General features: G+C 38.8%; 1 protein-coding gene across 1 annotated transcript in view; it reads left to right on the top strand.

The window, feature by feature from the left end:
• Cngb3 (cyclic nucleotide gated channel subunit beta 3) overlaps positions 1-21,471 on the top strand; it is a 149,507-nt gene that overhangs the window by 111,058 nt on the left and 16,978 nt on the right. Inside the window, exons 14-15 of the mRNA XM_041657795.1 lie at positions 1,110-1,193; positions 14,656-14,774. Coding sequence (XP_041513729.1) covers positions 1,110-1,193; positions 14,656-14,774 — 203 coding nt within the window. The remainder of the gene's footprint in view (positions 1-1,109; positions 1,194-14,655; positions 14,775-21,471) is intronic.

The following is a 21,471-nucleotide window of genomic DNA, read 5'->3' on the forward strand; positions in this document are numbered from 1 at the left end:
CCCTTTTTCTCCTTTTGGGTTGCTGTGTCCAATTTCAATGTGATAGTTTTTTTTTTTCTTAACTTACTGTATTTTGTTATCTCTAAGAAGCTTGTCCTTTTCTAATGAGAGACAGGAGTGGATCTGGAGGAGAGAAGAAGTGGAGAGCTCCTGGGAGGAATGGGGGGGGGGGGAAACTACAGTCAGAATATATTGTATGGCAAAAAATCTAAGAATCTATCTTCAATAAAAGAAAAACGTCACACTCCATAGAGCGTATAGAGTTTAGTTCAGTGAGACAAGTAGATTGTCTCTATAGTTAGCCAATAAGCAAGAGGTCACTAAAAGGTGGCTATGTGAAACAGACAGTCCCAAACAAAACTTTACTTTTAAAAATTTATTTATTTTGCTTTCAGACCAGTTTTCCCTCCCTCCTCTCCTCCCATTCCCTTCCTCTTCGCTTCTATCCCCAGTCTCAATCCATTGCTCCTCTGTTTCTGTTTTGAAATGGACAGTCATCCCATGGGTATCAACAAAGTATAGCATACCAAGTTTCTGAAAGGTTAAGCTCCCTCCCTTTTTTTAGACTGGGCAAGGCAACCCAGTGTGAGGAATAGGTTCCCAAGAGCCAGTCAAAGCATTAGGGACAGTCCTTCTCCCATTGTTATGAGTCTCACAAATATACCAAGCTATACAATTGTCACATATATGTAGAGGGCTTTGGTTAGTCTTATGGAGGCTCCCTTGTTCCGACCAATACTTTAAGTGTGACAGATACTGCTTTCATAAGTATCTTCCCATCTTTAAGAAGATCATTATGTTGGAGAAGAAAGACATATACATAAGCTTAAAGAGTTAAATAATATCAAAAATTTTAGTAATGTTGTTTTACAAAAGAAAGCTGTTTAGCAAATAGTGTGAGTTATGGTAATATTTCTTTATCAAGGTATAATCTCTTGATATTGGTATCTTTTCTCTATAGAGTTTAGATAAAGGCAAGTCCATATATATTGTAAGTTAGCATTGGCGAGGAAGATGGATGACTATTAACTATTTACATTTTATTTTTACAATAACTTAGGATGTTTGCTTTTGGTCATGTCTGTAAAATTATTGTTCTCCTTATATAGGGCTGTGACACACAGATGATTTATGACCTACTGCTAAGATTGAAATCCACTATTTATTTACCTGGTGACTATGTGTGTAAAAAGGTGAGTGCATACTATTTTCAAGTGCACAGTTAATAAGACATTGGAGGAATTTGGACATAGGTCAATAATGTATTTGAAATAAAATCTGTGCAGAGTAACTTCCATATTATAAAACACTAGACCATATATTTAATTCTGCAAAGCAGCAATAAATTCTTGGAGTACAAAATAGAACAAAATAATATAGATTCCATTGTATATGTCATAGAATAGACATGTAGGTAGTCTGAAAAGATATTTGTATAAATGTAAATTATCAGAAACAATATGCCATCAAATTTGAACATTTTAAATGAAGGACAAACTATAGAAGTGATAGGTGCTTTTCCTTTTTCTGCATCATCAGCAAGCTATCTGTTATTTCACACAATTAGTAGATAATCAATGCCATTTTTAAATCTTTATTGTGAATTTTATGACTACAAAAGTATCATATGTCTATTATTTCTTAAATAGGAAATATAAACCACAATCATGAAATTCTATCATAAAGAAATAATAACTGTTCCTTGTGTCTGTCTTTTTACACAGATTGATAGGTCTCATTATGTTGCCCTGGCTGGCTTGGAATCCACTATATAGGCCAGTCTACTCATAGAGAGCTGCCTATCTCTGCCTCTCAAGCATTGGAATTAAAGGTGTACATCACCACACCAGTCTCTGATCAATATCTTAAAAAATAATTAAGAACATGTCTATAACCACAGCACTCAGGAAAGGATGAGGCAAGAGTATCACAAGGTCAGAGTCAATAGGAGCAACACAGGGAGTTCTGAGTCATCATTTCTAAGCCATCCTCATTTACAGAGCAAGTTCTTTTCCAAATACAAGAGACAATGAGATCCTGAATTTTGTATCTAAAGAAACTAACTCAATGATGAAGCAAAAAATCAAAATCTAAAATAAAACATAAAAGTATGTGTACATGTAACATTAAAGTAGAAGTAAAATGTGTAGGAGGACAAAGGAGACTAATAGGAGATACAAAAGAAAGGGAAGGTATAGTGTGATATATATGTTCAACATGTTATATATACTTGTATAAAAATTTAAAAACAAATAAGATATCAAAATAAATGAAAGTGAACAATACAAAAAAATTGGAGTTGATCTCAGACCTTGGAGAATTTACAAGTAAGTGTAAATGAAAAGCACTTACTTCATTCCAAAATAGTGTAGAATAAATACCAGGTTATAGGACAAAAGCAAGGGCAGCTGCTGGAAGACATCTGAAGAAGAAGCCTGTACTAAGTCTTGGAAATAAACTTAAGTGAATCCAGTTAAGTATGGAAAAGAACTGGCTGGGCCAAGGAAAAGAGGAAGGGATTTGTGGCTGCAGGAAGAATGTAGAGAACTACAGTAAGACATGTGTTAAAGCCATTTAAATTATGTATTCCACAAACAGTAAGCCAGTTGTTTTGTTTGTTTGTTTGGGGGAAGGTTGTCATTGTCTTGTTTATCTGTTTGTGGTTGGAGGAGGTTGTTGTTATTGTTTTGTTTATTTATTTGTTTATTAAAACAGGGTTTCTCTATGTAGCCATGGCTGTCCTAAAATTCACTCTGTAGACCAGGCTGACTACAAACCCACAGATCCACCTGTCTCTGCCTCCCAAGTGCTGGGATTAAAGTGTATACCACCACTTCCCAGCTGCAATAAACAGTTTTTAATATTCTGGGACAGGTGCTATAATGGGTAATGAGCAAAAAACAACCAAAGTCCTTCAGAGGTTTACAGTCTAGACTAATGTGTTCAAATCACAGTATGTCAGCATCATATGAACTAAGGAGTCTGAGTTTCACACATAAACATTCAGCTGGTCCTGATGAGTCCCCCATATTAGTCTAAAAAATTTCCAACTAGTTCCAAAATATGACCATTAGAAATATTGACTTGAAGGAAGAGAAAGGAAACAAAAAATTAAATTAATTTAATGCAAAACTGTATGGTGTGTTCTTATATAAAGAGAAACAGAAGTTGTTAGAGGAAGGCAGAATACTGAAGGCACTTATTTATAATGATGAGAAAGAAGGCTGAGGCTGTGATTGGAAGTGGGTAGAAAGAAATTGTCAGTTTGTCAGCTGTGACCTTTGTAAAGCCTAGAGATAAATAGTCCTTTAGGAAGAAGAAGAAGAAGAAGAAGAAGAAGAAGAAGAAGAAGAAGAAGATCGATGGGCTAATATTTTTTATGAGAAATTGCAGCAATGATCTGAGAGGCAAGACAGAGCCTGTCATATTCAAGTAATGGAAGCAAATACGGGACTAGAATAGTGGGAAAAGACAAAATCAAATGAGGTATGAAATATTTCAAATACATCAGATGCAGACACCAGCTTATAGATGGAATCAATCAGATGAAAGAAGATGAAATCGAAGGTGAATGTTTGGCAACTGGAATATAATGCAAGCTGGCTTTATGAGGTCAAGACATGGTATGAGATGAGAAAGAAGGCTGAGGCTGTGACTGTGAAGGCACCAATATTGTTAAGGAGACCAATGAAGAGGAATGAGAAAGGGTGACTGAGAAGGAGCTGTCAACGATAACAGGAAGGAAGGAGAGATTCTGGCACACTGGAAACCAAGCATATACAACTCATATAAACTCATCCAGGTAGAATACAGAGTGACTGTAAGTGAAATGAAACCAAGCTCATTAAAATGGGAGAGAGGAAAAAAAACATAAGAAAGAAACAAGGGGGCGGACGGGACCCGGACACGGAGGCAGACGGAATATGCCCCCCCTCAGCTGGTGGGGACCAGCTGGGACCCGAGCGGCAGCAGAGGACGCAGGCCACAGGCGGCAGGAACCATCGTGGCAGCAGATGCAGGCTGCAGGGACCGGGCGCAACACCGAGAGCAGATCTCCCCACTACAATTAAATCTAAGAGGTAGGCCTTTGGTTGGCGAGGTCCCTGGCAAAGGAGGAGCCAGGCCCTATTCCTGAAGACCCTTCTGAGGGGTGAGAGGGACCTTGGCCTCCTGGCAGGAACCAGGAAACAGAGCGAGGGCATTTTGTAAAAGGAGCCCCTGGCCAGCAGGGAAACCTGAACCGGTTTTAAAAGACCCACTAGATAGCATCAATAGGAGGAGATGGGCAGGCACCAAGGCAAGAATTCACCCAATAATCTGAAAAACAGCATGAAAACACCAGAACCCAATGATCTTACAACAGAAGGTCTTCAACACCCTAATACAGAAGAAGTGGAAAAAACTGACTTTATGAAAGCAATAGAGTCCCTTAAACAACATGTGAAAAATGCCCTTATAGAAATGGATGAGAAGTATAACCAAAAGTTTGAAGAAATGAGTAAATACATACATAATACCCTGGGAAACCAAGAAAGAATGATCAAACAGGTAATGGAAACAGTTCAAGAATTGAAAACTGAAATGAAAGCAAGGAAGAAAACACAAACTGAGGACCAGCTGGACATGGAAAATCTAGATCAATGAGCAGAGCCTACAGAAACAAGCATAATCAATAGCATATAAGAAATAGAAGAAAGAATCTCAGATTCTGAGGACACCATAGAGAAAATAAATGCACTGATCAAAGAAAACTGCAAAGAGAACAAATTCTCATCACAAAACATTCAGGAATTATGGGACACAATAAAAAGACCAAACCTAAGAATAATAGGAATAGAAGAAGGAGAAGAGTCACAGCTCAAAGGCCCAGAAAATATTTTTAACAAAATTATGGAAGAAAACTTTCCCAACATAAGAAAAGATATTCCTTTGAATATTCAAGAAGCATACAGAACACCAAACAGACTGGATCAAAGAAAAACATCCTCTCGCCATATAATAATCAAAACACAAAATATACAGGTTAAAGAAAGAATGTTAAGAGCTGCAAAGGAAAAAGGGCAAGGAACTTATAAAGGTAAACCGATCAGACTTACACCTGACTTCTCTATGGGAACAATGAAAGCCAGAAGGTCCTGGATAGAAGTACTGCAGAAGCTAAGAGACCATGGATGCAAGTCCAGACTATTATACCCAGCCAAGCTTTCATTCACTATAAATGGAGAAAATAAGATATTCCAGGATAAGAACAAATTTAAACAATATGTAGCCACAAATCCAGCCCTACAGAAAGTAATAGAAGGAAAATCGCAACCCAAGGAATCCAACATTGCCAACACTGCCTACAATAACTGAGGCATCTAGCGGCCCTTCACCAGCACAACTCATAGAAGGGAGATACACAAATTCTACTTCCAAAAACAATAAGAATATCTGGAGTAAACAACCACTGGTCATTAATATCACTTAATATTAATGGTCTCAATTCACCTATAAAAAGGCACAGGCTAAGAGATTGGATACGAAAACAGGATCCAACATTCTGCTGTTTGCAAGAAACACATCTCAACCACAAAGACAGGCATCTACTCAGAGTAAAGGGTTGGGAAAAGGTCTTTCAAGCAAATGGTCCTAAGAAAAAAGCAGGTGTGGCCATATTAATTTCTAACAAAACTGACTTCAATCTAAAATCAATCAGAAGAGATCAAGATGGACACTTTATACTCATAACAGGAACAATTTGTCAGGATGACGTCTCAATCCTGAATATCTACGCCCCTAATATAAAAGCACCCACTTATGTAAAAGAAATATTACTAAAACTCAAGGCAGACATCAAACCACACACACTAGTAGTAGGAGACTTCAATACACCTCTCTGAGCAATGGACAGGTCAATCAGACAGAAACCTAATAGAGAAGTAAGAGAACTACTGGAGGTAATGAAGCAAATGGACTTAACAGACATCTATAGAACATTCCACCCAAATAGGAAAGAATATACCTTCTTCTCTGCAGCTCATGGAACCTTCTCAAAAATTGACCACATACTCGGAAACAAAGGAAACCTCCACAGATACAAAAAAAATCAGTGTCCACCTGTGTCATCAGATCACCACGGATTAAAGTTAGAAGGCAACATCCACGCTACCCCCAGAAAACTGACAAACTCATGGAAACTGAACAGTCAACTACTGAACCACACCTGGGTCAAGGAAGAAATCAAGAAAGAAATTAAAGTCTTCCTTGAATTTAATGAAAATAAAGGGACAACATACTCAAACCTATGGGACACTATGAAAGCAGTCCTAAGAGGAAAGTTCATAGCACTAAGTGCCCACTTAAAGAAAACGGAGAAAGCATACATCGGAGACTTAACAGCACACCTGAAAGCTTTAGAAAAAAAGAAGCAGATGCGCCCAGGAGGAGTAGAAGACTGGAAATAATCGAACTGAGGGCTGAAATCAACAAAATAGAAACACAGAAAACAGTCCAAAGAATCAATGAAACAAAAAGTTGGTTCTTGGAGAAAATCAACAAGATCGACAAACCCCTATCCAAACTAATTAAACGACAGAGAGAGAACACGCAAATAAATAAGATCAGAAATGAACAGGGGGACATAACCACAGACACAGAGGAAATTCAGAGACTCATTAGATCTTACTACAAAAGCCTGTATGCCACAAAACTAGAAAATGCAAAAGAAATGGACATTTTTTAGGTAAGTACCATATACCAAAGCTAAACCAAGACTAGGTGAACGATCTAAATAGACCTGTTAGTCGCAAAGAACTAGAAACTGTTATCAAAAATATCCCTTCCAAAAAAAGCCCAGGACCAGATGGTTTCAATGCAGAATTCTACCAGAACTTCCAAGAAGATCTAAAACCTATACTCCTTAATGTATTTCACAATGTAGAAACAGAAGAGTCATTGCCAAATTCCTTTTATGAAGCTACAGTTACCCTGATACCAAAACCACACAAAGACCCAAACAAGAAAGAGAATTACAGGCCTATCTCACTCATGAATATCGACGCAAAAATTCTCAATAAAATACTGGTAAACCGAATCCAAGAACACATTAGAAAAATTATCCATCATGATCAAGTAGGCTTCATCCCAGTGATGCAGGGCTGGTTCAACATACGAAAATATATCAATGTAATCCATCATATAAATAAACTGAAAGAAAAAAAACATATGATCATTTCATTTAGATGCTGAAAAAGCATTTGACAAAATTCACCGTCCCTTTATGATAAAAGTCTTGGATACAAGGGTCATACCTAAATATAATAAAAGCTATATACAGCAAACCGACAGCTAACATTAAGTTAAACGGAGAAAAACTCAAAGCCATCCCACTAAAATCAGGAACACAACAAGGATGTCCACTCTCTCCATACCTCTTCAATATAGTGCTTGAAGTTCTAGCAATAGCAATAAGACAACATAAGGGGATCAAGGGGATTTGTATCGGAAAAGAAGAAGTTAAGCTCTTGTTATTTGCAGATGATATGATAGTATACATAAGCGACCCCAAAAACTCTACCAAAGAACTCCTACAGCTGATAAACACCTTTAGTATTGTGGCAGGATACAAGATCAACTCCAAAAAAAATCAGTGGCCTTCCTATACACTAAGGATAAGGAAATAGAGAGGGAAATTAGAGAAGCATCACCTTTCACGATAGCCACAAATTGCATAAAATATCTTGGGGTAACTCTGACCAAGGATGTGAAAGATCTATTTGACAAGAATTTTAAGTCTTTGAAGAAAGAAATTGAAGAGGACACCAGAAAATGGAAGGATCTCCCTTGCTCCTGGATTGGGAGAATCAACATAGTAAAAATGGCAATTTTACCAAAAGCATTCTATAGATTCAATGCAATCCCCATCAAAATCCCATCAAAATTCTTCTCAGATCTGGAGAAGACAATAATCAACTTTATATGGAAAAACAAAAAACCCAGGATAGCCAAAACAATCTTATACAACAAAGGATCGTCTGGAGGCATTACCATCCCTGACTTCAAACTCTACTACAGAGCTACAGTATTGAAAACAGTGTGGTACTGGCATAAAAACAGAGAAGTCGACCAATGGAATTGAATAGAAGACCCTGACATTAACCCACAAACCTATGAACACCTGATTTTCGATAAAGGAGCTAAAACTATACAATGGAAAACAGAGAGCATCTTCAACAAATTGTGCTGGCAAAACTGGATGTCAACCTGTAGAAGAATGAAAATAGATCCATATCTATCACCATGCACAAAACTCAAGTCCAAATGGATTAAAGACCTCAATATCAGTCCAAACACACTGAACCTGATAGAAGAGAAAATGGGAAGTACTCTACAACACATGGGCACAGGAGACCACTTCCTACGTATAACCCCCGCAGCACAGACTTTAAGGACCTCATTGAATAAATGGGACCTCCTGAGACTGAGAAGCTTCTGTAAAGCAAAGGACACTGTCACTAAGACACAAAGGCAACCCACTGACTGGGAGAAGATCTTCACCAACCCCGCAACTGACAAAGGTCTGATCTCCAAAACATATAAAGATCTCAAGAAACTAGACCGTAAAAGGCTAATCAACCCAATTATAAAATGGGGCACTGAGTTGAACAGAGAATTCTCAACAGAAGAAGTTCAAATGGCCAAAAGACACTTAAGGTCATGCTCAACTTCCTTAGCGATCAGGGAAATGCAAATCAAGACAACTTTAAGATACCATCTTACACCTGTCAGAATGGTTAAATAAAAAACACCAATGATAGCCTTTGCTGGAGAGGTTGTGAAGAAAGGGGTACACTCATCCATTGCTGGTGGGAATGCAAACTTGTGCAACCACTTTGGAAAGCAGTGTGGCAGTTTCTCTGGAAATTCGGGATCAACTTACCCCTGGACCCAGCAATACCACTCTTGGGAATATACCCAAGAGAGGCCTTATCATACAACAAAAATATATGCTCTACTATGTTCATAGCAGCATTGTGTGTAATAGCCAGAACCTGTAAACAACCTAGATGCCCTTCAATGGAAGAATGGATGAAGCAAGTATGGAATATATACATATTAGAGTACTACTCAGCAGTAAAAAACAAGGGCTTCTTGAATTTTGCATGCAAATGGATGGAAATAGAAAACACTATACTGAGTTAGGTAAGCCAGACCCAAAAAGAGGAGCATGGGATGTACTCACTCATATTTGGTTTCTAGCCATAAACAAAGGACATTGAGCCTATAGTTAGTGATCCTAGAGAAGCTAAATGAGGAGAACCCAAAGAAAAACATATAGCCATCCTCCTGAATATTAACCTTCATCAGGCGATGAAAGGATACAGAGACAGAGACCCACATTGAAGCACCGGACTGAAATCTCAAGGTCCAAATCAGGAGCAGAAGGAGAGAGAGCACGAGCAAGGAACTCAGGACCGCGAGGGATGCACCCACACACTGAGACAATGGGGATGTTCTATCGGGAACTCACCAAGGCCAGCTGGCCTGGGTCTGAAAAAGCCTGGGATTAAACTGGACTTGCTGAACATAGCAGACAATGAGGACTACTGAGAACTCAAGAACAATGGCAATGGGTTTCTGATCCTACTGCACGTACTGGCTTTGTAGGAGCCTAGGCAGTTTGGATGCTCACCTTACTAGAACTGGATGGAGGTGGGGGTTCCTTGGACTTCCCACAGGGCAGGGAACTCTGATTGCTCTTCGGGCTGAGGAGGGAGGGGGACTTGATTGAGGGAGGGGGAGGGAAATGGGAGGCAGTGGCGGGGAAGAGACAGAAATCTTTAATAAATAAATAAATTTAAAAAAAAAGAAAGAAAGAAGGCTAATTAAGAGTTTCTTTGGGGGCAGTGGCACACAAGAGTGGCTTAGACTGAGTGCATTAAAACAGATTCAAGTTGTTCCAGGGCCTGAAGGGGCTGTATATTGAGATAGCAGTAGAAACTTCAGCACTTGTACCTTGAAACAATGCAAATTTGCTTAAGGAAGCGTGAGGTGAAGAGATGCAGCTTTCTAATTTTATCATTATATCAAATTCATCCAATAATAAAAACAAGTGAGTGCAAACCTGTGAGGAAAAGAAAGACAAAAGTGGAGGAAAAAGGAGGCAGAAGAATACAAGTGACTCTTGTTGGTTTTGATTTAATTTTTAGGTTTTTTTCCTAGATGAAGATTTGCCTGATTCTAAATATTGACAGAAATCAAAAGCTAATACTTGACAAAAGTTTAAGTAGCTGAATTCAATTTGATATGTATTTACTATTTCCACAAGGACTTGCAGAAAAGAAGAAAGGAAAACAGCCACGCTCAATTAGAGGTTACCTAAATAACTGAAGCAATGGCAGGGTTCAGGTCCGATATTCTAACTGCTTTGAGAAAGTCTGTGGGCCTTCAAGACTACTTGGGAGTCTTCTGGGGGTGCTATGCTACCATACAGAAAATAACCAGCGAGCTTTTCAAGGCTTAGACTTCTGGGATTTCCAAAGGTTCTCATCCAGTATTTCTGCAGTGGAGTTTTGGGAGTTTCACTTCCAAAGGAGCTCCTCATGGTGTTAATGGTAAAGGAACCATTCTGTATCATCTCTCTCTCTTCTGATGAGGTGCCCTGAGTGCTGTGATGCTCCCCACTAGCCTTGGGAATAGCCTCCAGAACAAGAATTCTAATTTTTCTGGCATACACTCTCACTGAGAGTTACCTTGCTCTACCTGAAGTGCTTGCCTTTCAACACTTTCTCCAAATTAGCACAAGAAACAGTCATAAGTCAGGGTCGATCTTGCTGTCAGCCTCTGTTCTCTTGAAATGATGTCTACTTCATCTGAATGCTAATTAAGCCTGCAGAAAAGGCTTAAATTAACCCAGAAATATGCAAGAGGTAGTGGAAGTTTGGGCTCGCTGATTATGCCTGATCTCCTTGGGAAATTATCAAAATGATCATTAAGAAATAATTAGAAGTTCTGAACTATATTTAAGTACCCATTATGTACTTGTACTTCCAGTCAGTTGTAATAATTGCCTTTGAAACATCATTCCAACTCCTTGAAATTACTTCATACAAAAAATAATAATAGCTGGAATAGGACCCTGGCCTAGGGATCCTTCCTAGATAGAGTAAAAGGACACTAATTTTCAAGTGACTTACTTTATTTTTAAATTGTTCCTATAATTCCATTGGTTATTAAGACATCAGTCTTGGTACTGTACTAATTGTAAGATACAGTATATCTGTATGTGTGTTAGGTGATTTAGGTGTTATCAGTTTTAATGCTGTCACTGGTCAGCCTTGTAGTTTTGCTTGAAACTCTTAGCTTATATAACGTCTATTTCCAATTTTCAAAAAAGAGGAAATAATAGACACCTCTCACTGGGATTTTTACAAGAATTAAATGAAGTACAAAATATTTTCCAGATAAAAAGCAGTGTGCTCTGAGGAAATGAATATATGGTTTAAAACAAGAAGATATGCAAATATCCATTATCTTGATGATTTTAAGGCTTATTTTTATTTATGTGCATGTATACATTTCTGTATGAGTATATGCTTTAGTGGCATGCCATTTGTATTTTAATAAATAACGCTTGCCTGAAGATCAGAGAGTAAAACTGGTTAGCCTTACAGACCAGGCAGTGGTAACACATACCTTTAATCCCAGTAGTAACATTAGTTTGCCATAGAAATCAGGCAGTGTATGCCTTTAATCCCATCCCTAGAGAGGATTATAAAATGTAAGGAGACAGCTCTCACTCACAGTCTCATTCTGAGATTCCTGGAGGCAGGGTTGCTGTTTCAGACTGAGGTAGAGGTAAGAACCAGTGACTGGCTATTTTACTTTTCTGACCTTCAGGTAGAACACCAATTTCTCTCCCTGAGTTCTTATAAATCATGCTTCAATATACTACTACATACATGCAGGTGTTTCAGGAGATCCAAAAAGGACACTAGATCCCCTGGAGCTGGAGGTAAGGCAGTTGTGAGCCTCCTGATGTGGGTGCTAATAATTAACTGCTGAGCCATCTCTTCAGCCCCCTACTTAGATAAATTTTCAAAGTACTACACAAAGGCAAATTGTTATTGACATTGAAATGATATAAATAACTATAATAAAATCCATATATATTGCAACTTCTGCTTCAACCTATATTTCCTGTAAAATATATGTTTAGGATAAGAATTTTGTTTTTTCAGATATAAATGAAGAGGTGAAATTTCATAATTGTATATTCCAACATGATAATGGTAAAGTATTTGATTTTCAGGAAAATATCCTAGGACTTTGGAACTTTAGGAACAGTTAAACAATATTTTCTTCATTCATGAATGAGTGCCTTGCCCTCAGCACCGGAATAAAGTAGACAGTTTCAGTCATGACAGCTTTTGTTGTTATGTATGAGTATACAACACTCTAGGTAATTTATGAAAGATAAAGATTTATTTACCTCGTGGTTCTATGGTCTAAAATGTCTACAGTAATGTTACTGGCCTTTGATAAGGGCTTTCTTCCCAGTGAGTCACAATGTGTTAGCATGAACACATAAAAAGGTAAATCAAACTTACCAGAGGAGAAACAAGTGCTCTGGTGATACATAAATGAGACAAAGCCCTCATGGCCTAATTATATTTTCAAACACCACCGTATTATGAATTTGAAAATTCAATTTTAACAATTGAAATTTGGGTGAGATATTAAAACTACAACAATAACTCAGAGTGATTTAAATCCTATTTATTTTGACAATTTATAGGGACTATTACCCAAATAATGGCAAGTGTTATGTAAACTGGCCTATTTACACTGTAATGACCTGGGTTGAAGATGTGGCTTAGCAGTTAAAAGTGTTTTACAATCATGGGGCCTGGAGTTCAGATGCAGCACCCACACCTTTATCTCCAGCTCTGAGGGAAGGTGGGTACAAGAGAACCTCTTGGGCTTACTAATTTCCAAAAGAACAAAGAAAAAACAAGCTTCGGGTTCAAGAAGAGACCTTGTCTCAAAGGAATACATGGAGAGCAATAGAAGAAGATACCTAAACCCTCTTCTGGCCTTTACAAACACACACACACACACACACACACACACACATATAAATAGCTAAACTAATTTAACAACATATTTTGACTTAAAGTGTTAATAAGATTATTGTATGTTGTGTTTGTTTTATAGAGATTGAAATTATTTAACATTATTTAGCATAACATTAAATTTATAACTTAATGTTTATTATACAAAATAATAATAGTTAGGACACTGTATTATGATACAAATACACAAAAAATACAGTTAGGGACACTGACAAAAAATATACATTGGAAAGACTGAAGAAATCAGGTACAGTCACCCTCAATCCTAAACCTCGAGGATCACATGGATACATTTTAATCAACCACAAAAACACAAGCAAAGTATCTCCACAAGCCCAGAGCTGTTTTAGGTCGGTTTGGTGGGTGAGGGGGAGTTGGGAAGAGTAGAAAAAGTACATATGTGTGTGTGTGACATACATTCATGTATGTATGCAGACTAGTCTGTGTGGTTTTATGTTTGCAGGTGAGCCTACATGTATGTATATGGGTGTGGACACCAAAGGTTTACCCTAAAGGTCATCCTACATTCTTGTACATTTACTAACTTAAGTAAATAGTTTATTATTAAACTTGGAACTAACCAGCTCAACTTGTCTAGTAGCCAGGTAGCCAGGGAACCTCCTGTGTCTGTTTGCTGAGCACTGGGATTATAGCCCGGTCATCATTCTTGCCTGGCTTCTATGTAAGTGTGGGAAATCTGAACCTCAGTCTTTATGCTTTCATGAAAAGCACTTTATTCGCCTGAGCCATCTTCCCAGCTGTTTACATAATTCTTAAATAGGATCGGATTTATAACTACATGAAAACCGGTGGCTCATATTCTAATTTAGATGGTAGGTACATATAAAAAAATCATTGTATTTACAATGTTTAAAATAGCTACATATTTGGTCTTGTGAACTTCGGTATTCTATTCATATTCGAATATCCATACTGCCTCAGAGGTACAAAATAGCACCATTGATCAGTAACTATGAACACACTGTAAGAGGTAAATTGTTGGTTATTACTCTGACCTTGAGATTTGTCAATACAAACAAGAACTCATGGAAAATAACTGCGCTGACAGTCTTTCAATATGGAATAAGAGCTTCAAGGTCTCCTGTTTCCTGAATCATACCTCAGTGATACAGACAGAAGATAGGATTGACTTTGAATGGCTGAAATTCAGGCTCCTATGTTACATAAAACATCTTTTTTAGGGCTGAGCAATGGAGCCCAAAAGCAGCAGATTCAACCACCAATATGATCAGAACATCAATCAATACAATATATTTCTGCCCATGCCCACTACTGAGATAATACAGTGACCAGTGTATCTTCTCATGCCTTGTGATGGTTTGCAGGACTCACATGATGGAAAGTAATGTCTTCTAACATCTCAAATTACCCCAGATCTTAAAATAAATACTTTCACATGATATTCCTTGTTTCCTTTATTTGTATTTGCTCCTCGCTAAGATCTTAAATTTTTTTATTTGGGTTATAACAGTTAAAAAATAAAATGATTAAAATTTTCTTTTTTTAATATGGCACTTAGGGAGAAATTGGTAAGGAAATGTACATCATCAAGCATGGAGAAGTTCAAGTTCTTGGAGGCCCTGATGGTGCTCAAGTTATGGTTACTCTGAAAGCTGCAGCAGTGTTTGGAGAAATCAGGTATCTGAGAGTCACCTTGTGGGTCTCTAAGCCCATTATTTGTCATAAAATATCTAAATATCTACTCGTTTATCAAAAGTCTGATGTTCTGCTGAAAGTATAGGAAAATTAAGGATGTTCACGTTTCTTTCACTTTTTATTCCTTCTCTCAAAGAGCAGGTCATGTTCTTCAGTACTAGAACCTAGGTCAGTGCCTGGCTTGCAAATGATGCTCAACTGATGTTGAATTTAAATGCACACAAGTAAATGAACAAAGAGTAGGAGAGTCCTGTAACTGTTAGAAAACTTTTGTTAGGTCAACAAAGGGGGTTTGAGCAGGATAGTGATGATCATGAATGTGGGGCCAGGCTGCCCCACTGTAAAACCCAGTTTATCCACCTGCTGACTTTGTTTCTTTTTTTTTTATTGCGAAAAGACGAAAAAAAAACATAAACAAAAAACAAGTTTCCACCTCCTCCCAACCTCCCATTTCCCTTCCCCTCCTCCCATCCTTCTCCCCCTCCTCCCACACTTCTCCCCCTCCTCCCACCCTTCTCCCCTCCCCTCACTCCTCTCCCCCTCCCTCTCCAGTCCACAGAGCAGTCCGGATTCCCTGCCCTGTGTTAAGTCCTAGGTCCTCCCCCCTCCGTCCATATCTAGGAAGGTGAACATCCAAACTGGCTAGGCTCCCACAAAGCCAGCACATTAAGTAGGATCAAAACCCCCTGCCATTGTCCTTGGTGTCTCATCAGCCCTCATTGTTCGCCCTGTTCAGAGAGTCCGGTTTTATCCCATGCTTTTTCGGTCACAGTCCAGCTGGCCTTGGTGAGCTCCCCGTAGATCAGCTCCACTGTCTCAGTGGGTGGATGCACGCCTCGTGGTCCCGAATTCTTTGCTCATGTTCTCCCTCCTTCTGCTCCTCCTTGGGACCTTGGGAGCTCAGTCCAGTGCCCCTGTGTGGGTCTCTGTCTCTATCTCTATCCATCACCAGATGAAGATTCTATGATGATATGCAAGATATTCGTCAGTATTGCTCTAGGATAGGGTCATTTCAGGTTCCCAATCCTCAGCTGCCCAAGGAACTAACTGGGAACCTCAGCTTGGGCACTAGGGAGCCCCTCTAGGGTCAAGTCGCTTGCCCACCCTAAAGTGGCTCCCTTAACTAAGAATTGTGGTTCCGTGCTCCCCTATCCACCTTTCCTTTATCCCAATTCTCCTGTTTCCCAGGTCCCCCCTCCTTCCCTTCTACCTTTTCTCTCCCCATCTCCCCTTACCCCCATCCCACACCACCCCCAAGATCCCATTTTCTCCCCGGAAATTTGGTCTACTTCCCTTAGCCAAGAGGACAACTATATGTTTTTCCTTGGGTTCACCTTCTTTCTTAGCTTCTTTAGGTTCACCTATTGTAGACTCCGTGGCCCTTATTTATGGCTAGAAACCAATTATGAGTGAGTACATCCCATATTCATCTTTTTGGGTCTGGGACAACTCACTCAGGATAGTGTTTTCTATTTCCATCCATTTGCATGCAAAATTCGAGAAGTCATTGTTTTTTACCGCAGCGTAGTACACTAGCGTGTATATATTCCATACATTCTTCATCCATTCTTCCATTGAAGGGCATCTAGGTTGTTTCCAGGTTCTGGCTATTACAAATAATACTGCTATGAACATAGTTGAACAAATGCTTTTGTCATTTGATAGAGCATCTCTTGGGTATATTCCCAAGAGTGGTATTGCTGGGTCCAGGGGTAAGTTGATCCTGAATTTCCTGAGAAACCAAAACACTGACTTCCACAGTGGTTGCACAAGATTGCATTCCCACCAGCAGTGGATGAGGGTACCCGTTCCTCCACAGCCTCTCCAGCAAAGGTTATCCTTGGTGTTTTTGACTTTAGCCATTCTGACAGGTGTAAGATGATATCTCAAAGTTGTTTTGATTTGCATTTCCCTGACTGCTAAGGAAGTTGAGCACGACCTTAAGTGTCTTTTGGCCATTTGAACTTCTTCTGTTGAGAATTCTCTGTTCAGTTCAGTGCCCCATTTTTTAATTGGGTTAATTAGCATTTTAAAGTCTAGTTTCTTGAGTTCTCTATATATTTTGGAGATCAGACCTTTGTCTATTGCGGGGTTGGTGAAGATCTTCTCCCAGTCAGTAGGTTGCCTTTGTGTCTTAGTGACCATGTCCTTTGCTTTACAGAAGCTTCTCAGTTTAAGTAGGTCCCATTTATTCAATGTTGCCCTTAATGTCTGTGCTTCTGGGGTTATACATAGGAAGCGATCTCCTGTGCCCATCTGTTGTAGGGTATTTCCCACTTTCTCTTCTATCAGGTTCAGTGTGTTCGGGCTGATATTGAGGTCTTTAATCCATTTGGACTTGAGTTTTGTGCACGGTGAGAGATATGGGTCTATTTTCATTCTTCTACAGGTTGACATCCAGTTGTGCCAGCACCATTTGTTGAAGATGCTTTCTTTCTTCCATTGTATACTTTTAGCTCCTTTATCGAAAATGAGGTGTTCATAGGTTTGTGGGATAAAATCCGGGTCTTCTATACGATTCCATTGGTCGACTTCTCTGTTTTTATGCCAGTACCACACTGTTTTCATTACTGTAGCTCTGTAATAGAGTTTGAAGTCAGGGATGGTAATGCCTCCAGAAGATCCTTTATTGTATAGGATTGTTTTGGCTATCCTGGGTTTTTTGTTTTTCCATATAAAGTTGATTATTGTCTTCTCCAGATCTGTGAAGAATTTTGATGGGATCTTGATGGGGATTGCATTGAATCTATAAATTGCCTTTGGTAGAATTGCCAATTTTACTATGTTGATCCTCCCAATCCAAGAGCAAGGGAGGTCCATCCATTTTTTGGTATCCTCTTCAATTTCTTTCTTTAATGCCTTAAAGTTCTTGTCAAATAGATCTTTCACTTCCTTGGTTAGATTTTCCCCAAGATATTTTATGCTGTTTTTGGCTATCATGAATGGTGAGGCTTCTCTGATTTCCCTCTCTGCTTCCCTATCCTTTGTGTATAAGAGGGCGACTGATTTTTTGGAGTTGATCTTGTATCCTGCCACATTACTAAAGCTGTTTATCAGCTGTAAAAGTTCTTTGGTGGAGTTTTGGGGGTCGCTTAAGTACACTATCATATCATCTGCGAATAACGAAAGTTTAACTTCTTCCTTTCCAATTCGAATCCCCTTGATCCCATTATGTTGTCTTATTGCTATTGCTAGAACTTCAAGTACTATATTGAAGAGGTATGGAGAGAGTGGACATCCTTGTCGTGTTCCTGAGTTAAGCGGGATGGCTTTGAGTTTCTCTCCGTTTAATTTGATGTTAGCTGTCGGCTTGCTGTATATAGCTTTTATTATATTTAGGTATGACCCTTGTATCCCTAATCTCTCCAAGACTTTTAATATAAATGGATGTTGAATTTTGTCAAATGCTTTTTCAGCATCTAATGAAATGATCATATGGGTTTTTTTCTTTCAGTTTATTTATATGCTGGATTACATTGATAGATTTTCGTATGTTGAACCAGCCCTGCATCTGAGGAATGAAGCCTACTTGATCATAATGGATAATTTTTCGGATGTGTTCTTGGATTCGATTTGCCAGTATTTTGTTGAGGATTTTTGCGTCGATATTCATGAGTGAGATTGGCCTGTAGTTCTCTTTCCTGGTTGAGTCTTTGTGTGGTTTTGGTATCAGAGTAATTGTGGCTTCATAAAAGGAATTTGGTAATGACCCTTCTGATTCTATATTGTGGAATACATTAAGGAGTATAGGTATTAGGTCTTCTTGGAAGTTCTGGTAGAATTCTGCATTGAAACCATCTGGTCCTGGGCTTTTTTTGGTAGGGAGGTTTTTGATAACAGCTTCTAATTCTTCGCAATTTACAGGTCTGTTTAGATTGTTCACATGGTCCTGGTTTAGTTTTGGTAAATGGTATTTATCTAAAAAAGCGTCCATTTCTTTTACATTTTCCAGTTTTGTGGCATACAGGCTTTTGTAGTAAGATCTAATGACTCTCTGAATTTCCTCTGTGTCTGTGGTTATGTCCCCCTTTTCATTTCTGATCTTATTAATTTGCGTGTTCTCTCTGTGTCGTTTGATTAGTTTGGATAGGGGTTTATCAATCTTGTTGATTTTCTCCAGGAACCAGCTTTTTGTTTCATTGATTCTTTGGATTGTTTTCTGTGTTTCTATTTTGTTGATTTCAGCCCTCAATTTGATTATTTCCAGTCTTCTACTCCTCCTAGGTGAGTCTGCTTCTTTTTTTTCTAGAGCTTTCAAGTGGGCTGTTAAGTCTCCAATATGTGCTTTCTCTGTTTTCTTTAGGTGGGCACTTAGTGCTATGAACTTTCCTCTCAGGACTGCTTTCATAGTGTCCCATAAGTTCGAGGATGTTGTTTCTTTATTTTCATTGAATTCAAGGAAGAGTTTAATTTCTTTCTTTATTTCTTCCTTAATCCAGGTATGGTTCAGTAGTTGACTGTTCAGTTTCCATGAGTTTGTAGGCTTTCTGGGGGTAGCATTGTTGTTGAATTCTAACTTTAATCCATGGTGATCTGATAAGACACAGGTGGTTACTAATATTTTTTTGTAACTGTGTAAGTTAGCTTTGTTACCAAGTATGTGGTCAATTTTCGAGAAGGTTCCATGAGCTGCAGAGAAGAAGGTATATTCTTTCCTCTTCGGGTGGAATAATCTATAGATGTCTGTTAAGTCCATTTGCTTCATTACCTCCATTAATTCTCTAATTTCTCTGTTAGGTTTCTGTCTGATTGACCTGTCCATTGGTGAGAGAGGAGTGTTGAAGTCTCCTACTATTAGTGTGTGTGGTTTGATGGCTGCCTTGAGTTTTAGTAATGTTTCTTTTACGTACGTGGGTGCTTTTATATTAGGGGCATAGATATTCAGGATTGAGACTTCTTCCTGATGAATTGTTCCTGTTATGAGTATAAAATGTCCCTCTCCATCTCTTCTGATTGATTTAAGTTTGAAGTCAACTTTGTTAGAAATTAGTATGGCCACACCTGCTTGTTTCTTAGGTCCATTTGCTTGATAAGCCTTTTCCCAGCCCTTTACTCTGAGTAGGTGCCTGTCTTTGTGGTTGAGGTGTGTTTCTTGTAGACAGCAGAATGTTGGATCCTGTTTTCTTATCCAATCTCTTAGCCTGTGCCTTTTTATAGGTGAGTTGAGCCCATTGATATTAAGTGATATTAATGACCAGTGGTTGTTAACTCCGATCACTTTTTTAGTAGTAGGGTTTGTGTGTTTTCCTTCTTTGATTTGCGCTGGTGAAGAGTCTCTAGATGTCTGAGTTATTGTGGTCATTGTTGGACTCCTTGGTTAGTGATTTTCCTTCTATTATTTTCTGTAAGGCTGGATTTGTGGCTACGTATTGTTTAAATTTGTTTTTATCCTGGAAAATTTTGTTTTCTCCATTTATAGTGAATGAAAGTTTGGCTGGATATAGTAGTCTGGGCTTGCATCCGTGGTCTCTTAGTTTTTGGAGAACATCTATCCAGGACCTTCTGGCTTTCATGGTTTCCATAGAGAAGTCAGGTGTAAGTCTGATAGGTTTACCTTTATAAGTAACTTGGCCTTTTTCCTTTGTGGCTCTTAATATTCTGTCTTTATTCTGTATATTTTGTGTTTTGATTATTATATGGCGAGGGGATGTTTTCTTTTGATCTAGCCTATTTGGTGTTCTGTATGCTTCTTGAACCTTCATAGGTACATCTGTCTTCAGGTTGGGAAAGTTTTCTTCTATAATTTTATTAAGTATATTTTCTGTACCGTTGAGCTGCACTTCTTCTCCTTCTTCTACTCCAATTATTCTTAGGTTTGGTCTTTTTATTGTGTCCCATATTTCCTGAATGTTTTGTGATGAGAGTTTGTTGGACTTGCTGTTTTCTTTGATCAGAGTGTTTATTTTCTCTATGTTATCCTCAGAATCTGAGATTCTTTCTTCTATCTCTAGTATTCTGCTGGTTATACTTGATTCTGTAGTCTCTATTCGTTTACCTAGATTTTCCATGTCCAGCCGGCCCTCTGTTTGTGTTTTCTTCTTTGCCTCCATTTCAGTTTTCAAGTCATCAACTGTTTCCTTTATCTGCTTGATTGTTTTTCCTTGGTTTCCTAGGGTATCATTCACTGATTTACTCAATTCCTCGAACTTTCTATTATACTTCTCATCCATTTCTATAAGGGCATTTTTTATATGCTGTTTAAGGGTGTCAATCACTTTCATGAAGTCAGTTTTTTCTACTTCTTCTTGATTAAGGTGTTCATGTCCTCCTGTTGTGGGGTCACTGGCTTCTGGTGGTTTCGTGTTGTTTTTCAGATTGTTGGGAGAATTCCTGCATTGGTGTCTGCCCATCTCTTCCTCCCAATACTCCCCTTTGGATCTTCTTTTACAGGATCAGGTCTTCTTGCCCACTGATGTACCTTCCCAGTGATGTCACTCCCCAGAGATGTTTCTCCACAATGATGTTTCACTCGGTGCCCAGATCGAAACTCCGCGTTGCTTGGTTAGCTCGCAAACAAAGGGCCCACCCTGCTCGCTGCAGGCAGGCTATGGGAACAAAGGAGCTACCGGCCACCCCTTTGTCCTCCCGGTTCGGATTCGTCCCAGCGTCCTAGCAGGCTGGGCAGGGAGGCGCTATGCCCCAAAGGAGGGAGGTAGGGAGGGAGACAGGGGGTGTGGGG

Source organism: Microtus oregoni, unplaced genomic scaffold (genome assembly GCF_018167655.1).
Source record: "Microtus oregoni isolate MIOR12 unplaced genomic scaffold, Mior012 000008F_ref0000371, whole genome shotgun sequence".
NCBI classification, from domain to species: Eukaryota; Metazoa; Chordata; class Mammalia; order Rodentia; family Cricetidae; genus Microtus; species Microtus oregoni.